A 16,297-nucleotide genomic window follows, 5' to 3' on the forward strand; every position below is an offset into this window, starting at 1 on the left:
ATGTAAACACACTCACTCCATGTCCAACCTTTATCAGACAAATAACAAGCCAACCCTCAACGGATGCCAGACGTATGACAACTCCACCATGCCAGAGTGTTTTATTTTATTTTGACACTAAACAGACTTTCATGACAACCCAGCTCTGCAAATATGGCTGTGTGTTCCAAGAATTTCGATTTCCAGTTGAACAATCACGCATCATAATTGCAGAAAGTGTTATGTGTTTTTTTTTATGGTAGAACTTTTAGCTAGGGAATGACACCGGACTGGAACTCCAGAAAAGTTTTAATCTATATGTTTTTATTGCTGAGCCAGACTCCATTTTTCACTGTCCAACGTTGTCGGTCAGCTCACATTAGTCATCTCTTTATCAGTGTTTTCTGTTTGTTGCTTTTACTGTTTGTTCTCACTTAGGGTTCCTTATGTAATACTTTCACATAACTTGTGTTCAGCATCAGTTTTTTATTTGTTGTCTGTTTTTCATTTTTCAAAATGCTGACCGTTCTTTTTCATTTGAAGGCTATATGAGAACGGAAGCAAAATTAATCTGACATTAAAGAAAATTGACTTTTTGTTTTTATGTTGAGACTTGTTATGCAACTGGTAAGCCTCGCATAAACACAGATCTGTAAAAGAAGTTTTGGCTTTCTTTATTTTGCATTGAATATGAGTTCTAACATTGTGCAAGCAGATGACAGTCTTTGCCTGAATGACTGTTGGACTATTTTGCCAAGTATTTAGTCTCATTTATTGGATGTGTTGGAGTATGGGCTGGAACATCAGAAGAGAAAAGGCTGTTTGATGACATAACAGATTTAAAGTTTAATAAGAGGGAAATGCTTCTCATCTTTTTAGGCTTGAAGAGTGAAACCAGCTGCTTAATGATATGTGGGAGTAAGAAAAGATTGAGAAGTTAAAGTTCCTACAAAAACAGTCTAAGTTGTCTTACTAAATAGTATACATTGGTGTGGGAGTTCACAAAAGGAATTTGACATTGGATCTGTGTGATGCAATGGATGTTGTACAGAGCTTGCACATCCTGCTCTCTTGTGGGACTGATCGTTTTATCAAATGAAAAAAGAAAGTGGACATAAGAACTACTATCTGCTCACCACTGTCTGTTTGTAACAGATTTTTCTTGTAAACAACACTGAGGAAGAGGAACGTCTTCATCTCATGCCAAACTGTCCCATCAGATGGGAGGTTTGCTTTTGCCTCCCCTTTCTTTGCCCTTTCAATTTTCTTATCACCTTCTTTCCCATCTCTTTTGTGTTTCCTTCTGATTTATAACCTGCCAGAGACAGTTGACTCTCACAGTTTGACTGCTCAGGGAATTATAGAGAGAGCATCAGGGGGCTGCATAAGCCAGGAGAATTCATAGGGAGGAGCTGCTAGCACAGGGTCCCTGGATGTCACATGGTGGCGTGGGGTAGTCAGGGTCCTGGCACAAGGCCGAGACTACACCAACGGAGCCAATTCGAGTTAAGGTGGTGAGCCAAAAGAAATAACTGGAAACTGCATCAGCAAAGGTCCTTCAAAAAATGCTCTGGAGAAAAAAAAAATGTCTGAAAAGGAAAACAATTGTATCTTGAAAGCACAGGAAGAGAAGTAGAAAGGTGAGTGATCAGGGTCTGCAACAGTCATGATTCGGAGTTCAAAAGGAAAGAATGAAAGTCACAAAAGGGTGAAGGGGGAGGAAATAGAAGGAGAGACAATGAAGCTCATTAGAAAGGAGTATTTAAGGAAAGCACCACTGAGTTATCTCTGTATGAAGCACAATGAACTCCACAGGAAATGCCATTCATTCATTTACTTTATGTACGTGCCTCGCATTATGGCTTTTAAAAGAATAAAGTGTTTTTTCTGGGAAGACATTGTGTCACTACAATTGAAAATCTTACACTCTCTGTGATAATATCGGGGTCTCAGTTGTTTCTTGTTCCTTCTGTCTTCGGGTCCACTGTAGCTTTATTATTTTCATGATTCAAAATGTTTTTCTTAAGCTGGAGAGCGTCTTATAAAAATGTTTAAACAACAATGACAAGCAAGGCAACATGTCTTCTGAACTGATGATCCAGGCTACTGGTCGTCAGTATTGTTTGACATTCACAAATGTCATATTTTTTCGGTTTCTTTAAAGATGCACGTTTATGAGGTGCAGCAGCAAGTCTTGCAACCCCTTCTGTACAAAACAATGGTGAGATACTGTAGTGTGTGAATGATGAAAGAATCGTTAATCGATTGCAATTGGTGTGCAAGCCTCTTTTTCAGATGCATCTTTGTTTTGCTCATAGGCAATTTTTTGATGCTCTCCTCAGACCTCATTTGTTCTGTACAGGTTCTGAAAATGTTCCTAGCTCAAGCCTGAGCTCATCACAATTCTCTTGGAGCTCAGGCAACATCAGGTAGCAGATAAATGAATTATATATAAGGGATTCACACTGGTTTCCCCACCATGCTCATTGTCTCCCCAGCAGGCCCAGCTCTGAAAACAATATACCTGGAAATAAACAGACTGAAGTATTTAGTGTCAAAAGACATCACGTATAGAAAAAGACAGACTTTTTAAATGTTTTGAATGTTGAGATATTTGCTAGAGTTTAAAAAAATGTTGTTAATTTTCTAATCCATTGAGTCATAAAATTCAATTGATTTGAAATCCATGACTCTTCTCTTAATCCAATTATAAAGCAAAAGTAATTAGGACTAGGATTTATTCGAATCAAGTCAGTCAAAAAAGGCTAAATTCGCTTATTATTCCACAGTGAAAAAGGTTCACTCACCACCACTTACATCCATAAAACGCAGCAGTACCAGCTTTCACCCTACGCACATGTGGAGCATGGTAATTAAGGCTGATTCATAGAGTGACTGTGGTGGTGATTACCGAATCACAACGCCATTGTATTACCCTCAGTTGATAATATGGCTAATGAGGTATTACATTATGTGTTAAATTATGTCAATGACTACAGCCAAGATCAGCCACATGTGGGAGCATATACTGGGTTTCAAGTTATACGAAATGCATGAATTAATAATAAGACTACTGTACCTTAGAAAATTCTAAGTAACATGTATTATTATTAATGTCATTACAAGGTTGTACTGTTTTTACTCATCATTTTATTATTACTCCAGAGTACTTTCACAATATCTTCCACAGTTTTAATGCTACAAGGACATAACGCATAAATATATAAAAAGTGCAGCTCACTGCACATTGGGTAAATAATTGATTTTGATAGTTTTTTGTTTGCTTTGGACTTCTTCCCTTGTTTACTTGCCCTGCATGGAGATATAAGAATAGAAGTAAACTGTATTACCTCATTAATGCCTGAGTCAACATGGAGGCTGAAGGCAAAGACAGTTTCCTGTCTGTCTACAAACTTTACTGAATTGACTGGCATTGCTTTTTCTGGAGAGATGCATGTGTTGACATTTTACAGTTGCAAAAACAAAGATAATTGCCACAACCCCCACAATAGCAATAGGGTAGAACTTGAATCAAACGTATATAGAATTTTACCTGGAGTTGGAAATATTTTGAAACCTGGTGCGGCAAGCAAAATGTCGCTCCATCTGTCAACTTGAGGTCTGTTCATCTAATGACACATGCCCAATAGGGAGGTTTGCAAATTGGGAAGAAGCTATATAGTCTTTTAGACAGAAAACAAATGCTAGCTTGAAGGCAGCATATTGGCAGATTTTCATTCTGTGCAAAAGGTCATAATAATTACTGTTGTGATATACTGTATGCCTCAAGGGTTCGGGTCACTCTGTATTAAAAGCTTAAATCAAATGTAATGGTTATTTTATTCTGGGTCGTAAAGTATGAAGCTGTCATGCTTTTTTATTTTCCAAAACTGCCCACATAATAGTGCCCACACACTGGGCTGTATGCTAACACAGTTGACTACTCTGTAAAAAGAGCAAGAGGCCTTGCTTGGAGTCCAAGTTGTGCTTGAAACATTTCATAAAGATTTTTTTTGTATTTGTCTTATTTGAATATGTCATTTTTCCATTTATTTTTGGATGCGAGGTTAAGTAACATTTTTTTTATCTCTGATTTCTTTCAGGATTCCAACATGTTTTCTCTCGAAATGAACAATACCAAGCCAATGAACCTCATCCTCACATCGCGAGTCAAATCCTTTGCCCTACACAACCTGAACACTGATGTAAAACTTTATGTGAGTAGCTTCTTTTTATTATGTGCCCACACCTCATACCTTTTTCTGGTCGCAGAGTTAATAAATATGTGCTCAGCTCTTTTTCTGAAGGGTTGCCATTGATACAAAAGGCTGTCTAACAATATAAAACGAATCATTAGAAATGTAGAGTAAGTGGTGTTTTTTTCTGCACTTTATCATTTTTAAATGTATCCAGATGTATTTAGCTTCTGTCAAGTGCCAGATGTTTTACATACAGTCTGCCACAGCTGTGCAGCTCTGGATAGGGAAGCTTGAAAGAGAAAATGAACCATGTCAGTTTTCTGTGGATATTCCCCAGTGGCTGCTCTGCACGAGGCACTTTGTGTTTTTGAGCTTTTATTTTCCACACTATAAATCTCTAAGAGAAGTTTGAGAGTGGCCAGCAACAAAAAGGGCTGATGGCATCAGCTGTAAAATTAATGTCCAATAAAATTGGATATTGTGACTTTTACACACTATCTGCAGATTAAACCTGTAAATTAAGTCCAGGGAGGCCAAGAACATGCTTTATTCAGATACTGGAGTTTCTAGTTAATAGAGGAATAATACTGTTATTGGGAAAAGTGTTAGAGCAGTTGTATTGGTTGGTAATTGTAGCGTCAAACTATGTTGGTGTTTCAATTTGCATTGGTGATAGTACAGAAAATCCCTGTTTATGTGTAAAGGTCTTTCAACACCAAGCTAAAAAAAACATTCTTTAACAGGAAATTACTTTAAAAGGGACTGAGTAAATGTAATGACATTGGCTTATTAGTATTGATGTCTAATTTATTCATGAAAAACTCTAATTGATTAGACATGGAACTACTGTTTCTGTAAATACGGTTGTTTTATTGTCATGTAAAAACTATAACTAAAACTATATTAAAAATATTCAGTGTCTACAGTTTTGAAAGCACCCAGCTACAAATCAATTATAGGTTGCATTATTTATTATATTATCATTTTTTAAATCGTATCAGTCCATGTTGTTAGCAGTTCCAGCCTCCAGTGCTGATGCAACAACTCCATAATATGCATGGTGGTGTCAGAGTGCCTTGGTCAAAGTTGTACTTTTGTTAGTTTAAGTCCTTAAAAAGGAGAAATCATAATGAACATTTTATCAGCTTTATTCCTTCCTGCATACTGACAAAACATTTAGGATGGTTTGAAAACGTATCTTGGAAACACTTGAGATTTGACCCACTGCTCCTAACACTAGGATGGGTCAAATGCAGAGACCGCATTTCGTTGTCCTAGTACTTGTACTCTGTGCAATGACAATAAAGTTGAATCTTCATCTTCAGCCTGCGCCCAAATAGTAACCTTTAAAACACCAGGGTCAATGGATTTTGTTTGTTAACTGGCTTGTTAAAAATAATTTGGAAGCTGTGTGCACACTAAGCCAGTCTGGGTGGAACAACAGGGCTGTAAAGTCATTAAATGGTATGTTAGTTGGTTGGACTTTTGTCAACATTGGGTAAGTTGATGTTGCCAGGTTTGGTCATTCTTGGTAAGGGAAATATGGGTACAGCAAAGGACTTTGTAAAGGGTCCCTGTGTGGAATTGTTGGAGAAATGTTCTAAAGACCAACTATTAAACATTGCAGATCATTTTGAGGTACAGGTTCTGAAGCAGGGTCGTAAAGAAGCTATACTGACCACTTTACAGGTCCAGTTGGAACAGCAAGAAGTTCTGCCGGCATTGGCTGTTGGTGGTCTATCCAGGGTTCAAACTGTACATTTAAATCTTACATGTTTTGTACTCATTAGTACTCAAAAGAGCATATCTGTTTGGCAGCTGACTCGCATGTTAGATCTTTAAACAATGATTTTAAATATTTACTGTGTTTATAACCAATATGTCAATGTGCTTCATACAGCATGCTACTAGCCACGCAAAATAAAATAAAATGCTTTAATGTGCTTGAAGAACTGTCAGCAGTATTGTGCATTATGAGCAGATGCACATAACAACTACAAAAACATAATAAGATAATTAGAAATCACAGCTGACCTCACAGTGGTGAAGTTTTAGGAGAATGTCATCATGATATGCTGACAGCAGTGTGATACGCACATCCTGTATCATGTCCTGTCGTGAGCCTGGACAACATTGCCTGTGACTGCAGGATGTTTTCGTGGGATGAGCAGTATCACTGGGGGATAATAGTGTTTTACTGCAGATTGCAGTGTAAGAGAAACAGCATCTGTTCTGTGTCTGAGAATGTACGTCATTGGCTTGACAGCTTGGCTCAGTGTCACAATCACAGCTCTTGTTGGGTTTCAAAATCTAGCCCTAGTACATGGACTTGTTTAATTAAACACACCAAAACATCATGGAGACTGCCTGATTTTGTATAATACGTTTTGTGAGTTTTTATACTTTTTGGTTAGTTGCAAAATAAGGGTTTCCACTTTAAATCAGATATGTATTATAATATAATCACTTAGGATATACCTATAATACTTTATGGAAGAATCTGAGGTTACTCATCAGGCTGGGCCATATTATCTGAAACTCATACCCAACGACAAAGAATAACGGGGAAGAAGTATTATCAGAATTTCCTGGAATATCTGGAAGACAGTGAAGCATTTTTTCAAAAACGATTTTGAGTTTCTTGAACTTTACTGTGAGCCTGCTAAATATCAAACTGATAGTGTCTTATCTGAGTTATGTCACCGTAATCATTAAAATGTTAACCATTGTTATTTCCCTTTTTTCTTCCTGTCCGCTGCCTGGTTCTGTCGTGACTGGCTTTCCCTCCTTTTATTTCTGGAGGTTCCTTTCACGCTATTTTTGATCTACCGTCAATCAAATATTTATGTAGAAAGACCCCCTCAGGCTTACTTGGCTTTCACCCTTCGTTTCTGTCTTGCTTTGTGATGCATGAACTCGCGCACAAATAGTCACACGCGCTAGGAGAGGGGACTTTCATTATTTAAACTAAGCATACTCCTGCTTGATAAACATTAACTGGCTGAGTTGCGGCAAATGTAGTCACACATGATGCTATGAGCTCAATAATACGTAACTTAGTCCAAATAACAATCTGTGTTTAAGTTAAAACTTTAGGATTACTGAATAAAGTGATTAAAATAAAGCATATTAAAACACAAAGTAAAATGATGACCAATTATACTGCTTTAATTTAAAAATCTTAAATGTATTTCTGGTAGATGATCTCATTGTACAGTCATAAAAGTGTTTCCTTCCTGCAAAACACGCTGTTTGTGAGCATCACTGTGTGTACAAATTAAATACTTATACAGTACTTAATTTTTTCACTTAGGCATTTTTTCCTCCGGAGAAGAACAAACCGGTGTCAGTTTTATAAATCCTGTGGAAGGGCTAACAATATAAACTGGAGCACATATTTCCTTTCTCAAATTGTTATTTCATGACTTTACTGTAGACAGCCTCCACTGCCTTATTCACAACCCCCCCCCCCCCCCCCCCCCTCTTATTCATGCAAAGCTTAATGTAAACTCCATTATTTCCCATCGGCCCAGACGAGGAAACAGCGGTGTCTAGTCGATGGGATGGATGTATATATATTTATACCTTGTATGGAGCCAGATTCCAGCCGACTGTGGTGACGCACAAAGCTAAAAATGATCCCATTTCCTGGCCCCACTCAGGAAGCAAAGGAAAGACCATGGCTCCAACAGGGTTGTGCAGGCTGTGCTCGTGGACACTTAACCATAATAAACATTTCTTTTTAACAGCACCCTGCTCAGAGAATAGAGGGAGCGCTGAGTGGAGAGTAAGAAAAAAATAATAATGGAGAATCAAAAGGGATGGGCTAACACGTTTGATATGACAAAATATGAGCAGACATGAGGTGAATATAAATAAATGAAAAGCTGACTCAGTTTGGTGTTATTGCTACAGACAGACTCTTGTTTTTCTTCTTTTTTATAACCGACAGTTGGTGATTCTGACTGTGCTCTTTCTGGAAATAGTATGTAATGAAACTAATTGTCATGACTTGGGCTCTACTTTCCAGGTAAAAAATGACTCCAACATTACCCTTTATTCTAACGTACATAACAACAACGTCTACAAGAGAGACTTTCCCTCTGAAGACGAGGAGCTGGTCAAGTGGGCGAGTCAGGAGTTTGGGGGTGTAACTTCATTCACCACAATCCGAAATCTGATAAAGCTGACGTCGACAGGAACAAACGGTGAGAGTCGTTTTAGAAAATACGTTTTTAACACTTATAGGGTTTCTTCTATTTACTTGTTGGTTGAATTTGCCAATTCGGAGGAAGTCAATTACAGGATTCCATCAGATTGCATAACATGGTACTGTACACAACTTTCTGCCTGCTTTAAATAGTTTAAAAGTCATCAGCCTTACTATGATTTGTATCTACAGTATGCTATCTGCATCTTTGTTTGGTCTAAGGCCATGTTTGTGTTGCCGAAGGGACCAAAGGAAGTACATACAGCTACAGCTTACATAAGTCAGCAGCGAGTTTGCAGTACAGTAATCACTGCTGCATACAGCGTTTGTGTACACATACAAAGCTCTCTCTCTCTCTGTCTCTCTCCTGTTAACATTTATCACTAACATTCTCTTATTATAAGTGTGTGGGACATTTCCTAGTGTGAATCACTGACAAAACAGTGCTGTTATAAAGACCACGTTGCATTAAAAAAAACACATTGTGTAGAAGCAGATGCCATGCTTTTTTACAATAATGTGTGGGCCAAAAACCCTCTAAGACAAACAAGATAGTCCATTTCAATATATATATTGCTATGTCGCAGTTCTTTATACTGAAGATACCGAATACACCATATATAATGTACTTCCACTTTTCACATTTTACATTCACACAGAGACTGCACATACTAATGTTGACATTTATGAGACGTTTCCAGGGGAGCGTTATGCGTAATCCTTTATCATATGCAGCAGTGAGCTAAACAACAGCTTGAGTAATAACAGCAAAAAAAAGCTGAATTTAATAACTGAGAGGATCTGTTTAGACTTAGAGAAACCTACTTAGGGGAAATGTGTGTTTATTTAACCATAACATATATAGAGCATATTTCCACCATGTGGGGTTTTGGTTTTGCAACCCAATTGAAAGTGCTTTGTACTATATATTGATGCATGTTTGAAACTAATTCCTGAACTTTGAAAAGCCACCAATGCTAAAGATGGAGGCTAATATGATTTAAAGGAAATCCTCATGAAAGGCTACATACTACAAATAGTATTGGCTGCAATTGCCAGTAGCTGGATTTCCAGTGTTTAAGTCCTGTGTTTTTTCAGTATTTCTTAGCAGTTAAGTGTTAATCTCTCTTCTTATAATTTTCTGTCCTTCTCCAAATGTGATGAAATGTTATGTTTTTAGTAATCTGTCTTTTACTCACTCATAGTCCAGGGCATTCAATTCAAGCAGTGCTACAGTTTACATTGCTATTTTGTTGTATCCCTTGGCCCGTATCGAGGTGTTAGGTGAACTTGTGTAGGCTTTGCTGTAGGCGTTTGAAAAGTCTGCAATGACTATACAACAGTGCTTTGCTATGAAAGCTTGCTGAGGAGAAAAGAAGGAAATGTCCCTCGTTAATGTCTCGATGTGAAGTTAAGATAATGCTATTGCTGGTGTGAAGAAGCTTTTTAAGGAGTGGGAAAGACAGAGTGTCTATTTGAAATGTTTTTTACTTAAATTGATCAAAATGAAAATAATGTTTATAGCACAATGTAATGGCTAGGGCTGGCTAACATATGAGACTAGATATCGTCCTAATTTTGACTTGAACATTACTAATGATTATTTTCTCATTGTGTTAATATTTTGTGAAAGCCGTAAACCCCATAATACTGTTGAAATATCAGTATCATGGTACATTGTCATAGTTTGTGTTATGTTAGGTACGCAGAGGCTTTGTAGACTCAAGCAAGATGGCAAACACAGTGTTAAAGAAACTTCTCTTAAAATATTAGTTACACAATATCAGGACTGATAGTGAAAGTCAATGAAAGTGAAAAAGCACTCAAAAATCATTGCAAATACATGTCCACATTGTTAAAAGTCTCTTGGAGGATGGAGGATGAGGATGCTGGTTTGATAAGGTTATACGAGGTACTACTGTGGGCTATACATCCCCCATTACCAGCATAGTGTTTTGGAACCAAAATGTGCGTAGCAATTTAAGTTCTGCAACAGGGTGCACCTGCAAACCATCAGTCAGCATTATTTGGTCAAAGGCTGAGCGTAGTGTACCCTCATGAGACTGCTCCTGGAACTTCTCCTATAGCGGGGAAAGGTATGGTACTGATATGCCTGTCCCTGCGGTTTGGTTTCTGCTGCAGGCTATGGATTTCCAGTGTTGGCAACTCAACTCTGTAAACTGAACTTATTTCACCGACCAGCAATAGTCTCTCCGAGCATCACTCACCGTCAAACTACTCTGTTGTATGAATAGTAAAACAATTTTGATTGGTTTTTGCCAATTACTGCAGCCGCTACCCCAATGCAAAACAGAAGTTCCGTCAGTCCGTTTTTTTGAGCTTTTGTCTTGTTTCTATGTAATCTTATTATTTCCCTATTTAATCTTGTTTGTTTAGCCAACATAATGGTAAATGCATGTTTGTGGTTTTACAGGAACCAAACCAGGCTCCTCTATCTGCACACTTAGAAATGAAGATGCATCAAAGAAGGACTTCATGAAGATTAAATACACCTTGTCTTCATCTTGCTCCCCACCGCAACAGAATCCAAATGATGAAACTGAGCTTCACATCATAAACATCCCAGAGAGTGCCATCCCTTGGTAACCATTGCAATTCACACAGCATGGCGCCTCATGTATTGTTTTTTTCTTTTTTTGGCAAAAGTTTTATAATGTTTATTCTGATTCTTCATATTGCAGCAATGTTTCAGTCCGCGTTGACACTCAGAAAACCAGTTTGTTCCTGAGAGGCCCTCAGGGCACCACATGGACCTTCATCAACCTACTGCACACACATTTTGGTGTAAGCTAACACCCACACACACATACAGTATATATTTGTTGTATCACGACCAGATGTGAGATAAGATAAATAAGGACACTGATTCCACTCAATAGAGTGATATAGCTTAACAGGGTTAGAGTATTTCTTACACACAGTAACCTGGGAAAATGTTTTTGTGTGACTGCTTGTGCAAGAGAATCTCTGAGTGAATGTTAATCATTTATTTAACCTGGTCTTCTCCTTCTCTACAGTCTAACAATGACATCCTGCTGCCCACCATCAAACACAGAATCGCGCCTTCAATCACACTGAACAGCGACAATGCAGGGGACGTGCAAAGGAAAGCTTTAGATTATTTCAAAGCCAGTACATTCACCAGCTACACTGAAGTCAGACCAGAGAGTTCTATGATCCTTCTGGTTCTTAAAAGAGAGGATAACTCTGAAGGTATGATGATTTTTCAGCTTTGAGGCATTTTTGACAAAGAGAATAGATTGGGAACTGAAAAAAAGGCCACAGCCTACGCTCAATACATGTTACACAATGCAAACACAAAGATGGAACATTTTGGATGATGAGTGCTTTAATAACTATTCTTCACCAATTTCATTTTTAAATAATAAAAGTAAACATATAAACATTTCTATGTTGATCTTTTTTATTTTACCCATTTTTCCCTCAGCTAAAGAAACTGCAGCAACAACAGTTACCCCCATCACCACTGACGCCACCCATCAGATGCCCCTGCTGATGCAGCTATACACCTCCCCAGACTACCAATCTCCAATGGACCCTAACACCAGGGTGCCGAGTAACAAGAGGATTTATGCAGAGGTAAGAAATCATTCACCCTCTTCGCTGTATTTCACGCCTCTTAATTCAACATTTCAAAATCACTTTAATGCAGTTGTGTATAATTCTTTATTTCAATGTGAAACACATTCACTTTTATACGCACAGCTGTACACTCATTGCATTTGTAGTTAAGGCTCAGAAAATGCCCGTTTGATAGATTCTTGTGCTTATTATTACTCTTTCCATTCTGTTTAAATGTGTTTGTATCTTTTCTGTTTCCTGTAGATCTCAGGGCACACCTTTGGGGATATTGTCTTGACCATTAAGGTGATCAGCTGCTTTGTGCGCTCCACTGGCTCATGCTCTGTAGTGAAAGAGTTGCCCTTCATGCCAGAGGCTTGCTCTGCAAATTCTTGTCCCAACAGCACCCGACTGAGCTTCTCCTTAGATCAGCTCCAAGAGCTGACCACCACCACGTGGGACCTGGAATGCTCTGTCAAACTTTGCTACAGTGAGGTAGGAGTCAACATTTCATTCGAAAACAACACTTCATGACACAAATCGTAACTTGTGTCACAAACTTCCTCTGTTTGCCTGAAATATATGGTGGAGGTCATTGTAGAATCTGTTGTGATGGGAGCCTTTTGTTGAGTCTTGGCCAACAGCAAAAATACTAAAGGCTGAATGTGTTTTTCCACACACTTGTGACAGGTGACCTTATGGGTATGGTAATAACTTATTTCTTTCACTGCCTCACTAGAAATGTGGAGATGGAGGAAGAGTGAAGAGGAATCTGGAGGTTACCCAGCCGTGTCTGCAACCACCAAGTGAGTTCAGTTTAAACTCCAAAATATGGATCGATTGGAGTGGAATTCCCAATCTGCTCATTGGAACACATTAGAACAAATCCCAATGTGTTATAAGGAAACTATACTCGGGTATATCAATTGAATTAGTTGAATATTTGGTTGATTATTGGTAGATAATTTCCTTTTTTTATATGAATGTTAACATTATTAATAAAATAAAGTATAATAAAATGGGGTTGATCATTTATTTTATTTGTTTCAACAACACATTAAGAGACAAATACAAATTGCTTTTACAGTAATGACAATATAAACAAAAAATGGTATGACCGTTTTTTGCCTTTGGACCTAGTTGCTAGTCTGTTGCTTCTGGCCAGTGAATCGCAAATAATTTTCATCCCAATTGTTGCTTTCAGTGGAGCGCAGGTGGTTGTCATAGCAGTGAACTCAGGATATGCAGTGAAGCCAGTAAGGGGCTGTGGGGCCGGGCCTCGTCCTTTAGGAAGGTCTGCAGGCTGACCTTGTGGCCACAATCAGAAGTAATGGCCCTCATGGGAGGGGGGGGGGGTCCTTTGTGTTTCCAAGGGGGTCTGACTGTGTTGCTGTCCAAACACAGCCACTGGGCCTGCTGCTATTGTTGGAGCATTCAACACAGTTGACTCAAACAAGGAAAGATGTCATGCTTTACAGAGAAAATAGTCTCCAGACATAATTCATATGAAAATTCAAACTGTTTCAAAAAAATACAAAGGAAGAAGATGTTGACTCAATGTGGAGTCTCCTGGAGTTGTCAGGCTTGTAAAACTGATAATGGATGTGTTCATTCCTTAAGCTTCCTTTATCCTCCATTTCCTCCTAGAGCGGAGAGATAAAGGTTGGTATGTCACTGTTGCAGCATACAGTGCTGCTGCAGACTAAACTACTCATCCATGCTTTCCTGTGTCCTGTTTGTCCCCTCTTAGTCTTTGCTTTTTTTGCTTTAACTTGCGCAATAACATTTTGGTTTTCCTGGAGACATGGAGCTGAATTATAGAAATAGTGCAAGGTTAGTAGGTTTGTTTATGTAGTTCCTTTCATTATCCAGTGTAAGAGATACAAAGGTTTACATCAGCTTCATTCCTGTTTGCTAGTGTTCATACAAAGGGCTCTGCCTCCTCCTGTCCACCTTCAGTGGAGCGTCTGCTTCCTGCTCTTGTTTATTCAGCTTTGCTGTCAAAGCCTCACTCGTACAGACGAACACAGCAACTGATTACAGAAAAAACTCTCTAGAGAAAGCCTGCAGGAGTTGCTGTGATGTTTCTGGCTCATTCAGGGTCAAGGAATGTTCCTCGCTGACAGATCAACAAACTGGGTTGGCTCTCTGGAATGCAGTCGCCATGAATGGCCACAGGATGTCACTGTTGTGATCTGGGTCATGTTTAATTTGCTTGATATTTGTTTGACCAAATGAACAAAATCAGGCTTTGTACTTTCCTAATGTCACTACAATTCAGTTAAAATGTTCTGATACCATCAATAAGTTAATTCCGGCTCTTTTCATGGGCAATAGTTACTATTAAAGTGGTACATATACTTGTTTCTACAAAACAACCCACTCTCTTTTGTCCTTCATGTCCTCTATTTAATGTACTTCAGGACAGGGAGGGTTATGAAGCCCAGTTAGCACTTAGCCTAGCACGTTCCACCAGGAGGCAGAAGGCAGCAGAGGCAGGTGAGAGAAACTCGTGCTAAGGTGATGATTAGTTTCTTCCAAATGTTCTGAATACTTGGGATGAGCTCTACAGGTAGCAGAAGAAGCAAAGAAGGAAGGGTGTGTTGTTTTGTTGATTTGCAACACATAGCATACACACACTTTCAAAGCTAAAATATATTATTATTTGATGAGTATGATGGATTATTTGAGTCTTAACAAAAATGTCCCAATTTTTTCAACCCAGTTAAGTTGAAAATATAACATTTCAAACCTTCAAGCTGCTATCAGCTGTCAAAATCATTTAGACATGATCTAGGTTTAATTAAGTTGTTCAAGAAATTAAGAATATCTAGCATGTTTTTTTTTTTACTGATTTAAAAAGCAAAGATCAGTGACTGTAGAGTTGTAGGTGAAGTCTGAGTGAAGGGGGAATGTATCAGTGATTTATTGCACAGCCTTATTGAAATGGCATCTACCTCAAGGTAATCCATTCACGGCCTTGCCAGACCACAATGAGCGAAGAAAAACTGTGGGATGGCCTCGCCATGCTCACGCCAGATGTGTATGCCACACTGCTGCATGTCATGGGCTTGAGGGAGTCTCAGTGTTTGCCTGTTCTCTTACTTTTTCAGAGCTGATTTAAGAGAAAATTATATTTTATTGCTGCTGGCTCAGATTTTTATGTTTTCTATTAAGTTTGTCAGACATGAAGGACGTTGTGCGGGGCAAGCACACAGAACCATCAATGTCAAACTTGATTGTAAATTTGTATTATTAAATTACAACAGAGACAATGTTGGGTTCAGGTCAGCCAGGTCGAACCCTGCAAAAACAATGTTATATACTGCGTGGGCTTTGCTAAAATTGCCATGGTAACTAGAGGGGAGAAGTATTAAAAGACCTTGTGCAAATAGCATATATTGAGCATTGCTGTTTGTCGTTTTTTTAAATCCATACCATCAATATATGAGTCTATGTCTATTTTTGTGTTGTATTTATCTTCATTAAATTGTTCTATTGTTTTAAGAAAGATTTGTTTTTGTTTTAAACACCTTTATTTATGCATTCCAACAAACTCTTACACCTTGAATTCACAATGCATTTGCCTCAAAACATACTCACTCGACCCACCGGTACAATTACTGCGTGGGTGTTTTGTTACACTGCAAGAAAATGTGGTGCAGGCAACCGGTACTACTGGTTTGTTGTACTTCTCAGGAGAAATCAGCCAATCTGATGAGGTTGCTGAAATCTTTGAACTCTTTGCTGTTCCTGAGTGAAAAATTATATATTATATATATCTGGATCTGAAACAATCTCACTTCTTTGCATCAACAACTATCATTATAATACTCATTGTGATGCAAATACAAAACACTATCAGAACATTAACTGTGATGGACCACCTTCTGTATATCAAGAACATTTCAAGTCTCTGCTTATTTATTTTCATATTGTGTTTTCGTGAATGGTTGCTGTTTTTTATCTGAAGCTTGCATAACTTGTGTTTTTTCCTGTGTATGTTTCAGCCCAACCGTGCATTGATTTCAGTCTACCTGGTGTACTGGGCATTGCATTTGGAGGGTTCCTGATTGGAGTATTACTTATTGGAGCACTGTGGTTTATCAAAATAAAAACAGGTAAATGTATAACTAACAATACATCGTTTCAGATTTAATATTAATGATATTTGTCTGTATTTGAAATCGTCTCAATCTGATTTTCTCAGGTTACCCAACTGGACTGGACATTAGCTCAACTGCAGCAAATCTTACTGGTAAGAACTTTTAACCTTTTTTTTAGTTTTAGTTTTTTTCCTATTTTT

At 38.2% G+C, this 16,297-nt stretch overlaps 1 protein-coding gene across 3 annotated transcripts in view; it reads left to right on the forward strand.

The window, feature by feature from the left end:
• eng (endoglin) overlaps positions 1 to 16,297 on the forward strand; it is a 35,497-nt gene that overhangs the window by 15,361 nt on the left and 3,839 nt on the right. For all 3 annotated transcript variants that reach the window (XM_063889154.1, XM_063889153.1, XM_063889155.1), the window contains exons 4-13: positions 4,083 to 4,196; positions 8,209 to 8,386; positions 10,823 to 10,991; positions 11,091 to 11,193; positions 11,427 to 11,622; positions 11,858 to 12,009; positions 12,256 to 12,486; positions 12,731 to 12,797; positions 16,002 to 16,112; positions 16,202 to 16,249. In XM_063889154.1, coding sequence (XP_063745224.1) covers positions 4,083 to 4,196; positions 8,209 to 8,386; positions 10,823 to 10,991; positions 11,091 to 11,193; positions 11,427 to 11,622; positions 11,858 to 12,009; positions 12,256 to 12,486; positions 12,731 to 12,797; positions 16,002 to 16,112; positions 16,202 to 16,249 — 1,369 coding nt within the window. The remainder of the gene's footprint in view (positions 1 to 4,082; positions 4,197 to 8,208; positions 8,387 to 10,822; positions 10,992 to 11,090; positions 11,194 to 11,426; positions 11,623 to 11,857; positions 12,010 to 12,255; positions 12,487 to 12,730; positions 12,798 to 16,001; positions 16,113 to 16,201; positions 16,250 to 16,297) is intronic.

Source organism: Eleginops maclovinus, chromosome 8, assembly GCF_036324505.1.
Source record: "Eleginops maclovinus isolate JMC-PN-2008 ecotype Puerto Natales chromosome 8, JC_Emac_rtc_rv5, whole genome shotgun sequence".
In the NCBI taxonomy this organism is placed as follows: Eukaryota; Metazoa; Chordata; class Actinopteri; order Perciformes; family Eleginopidae; genus Eleginops; species Eleginops maclovinus.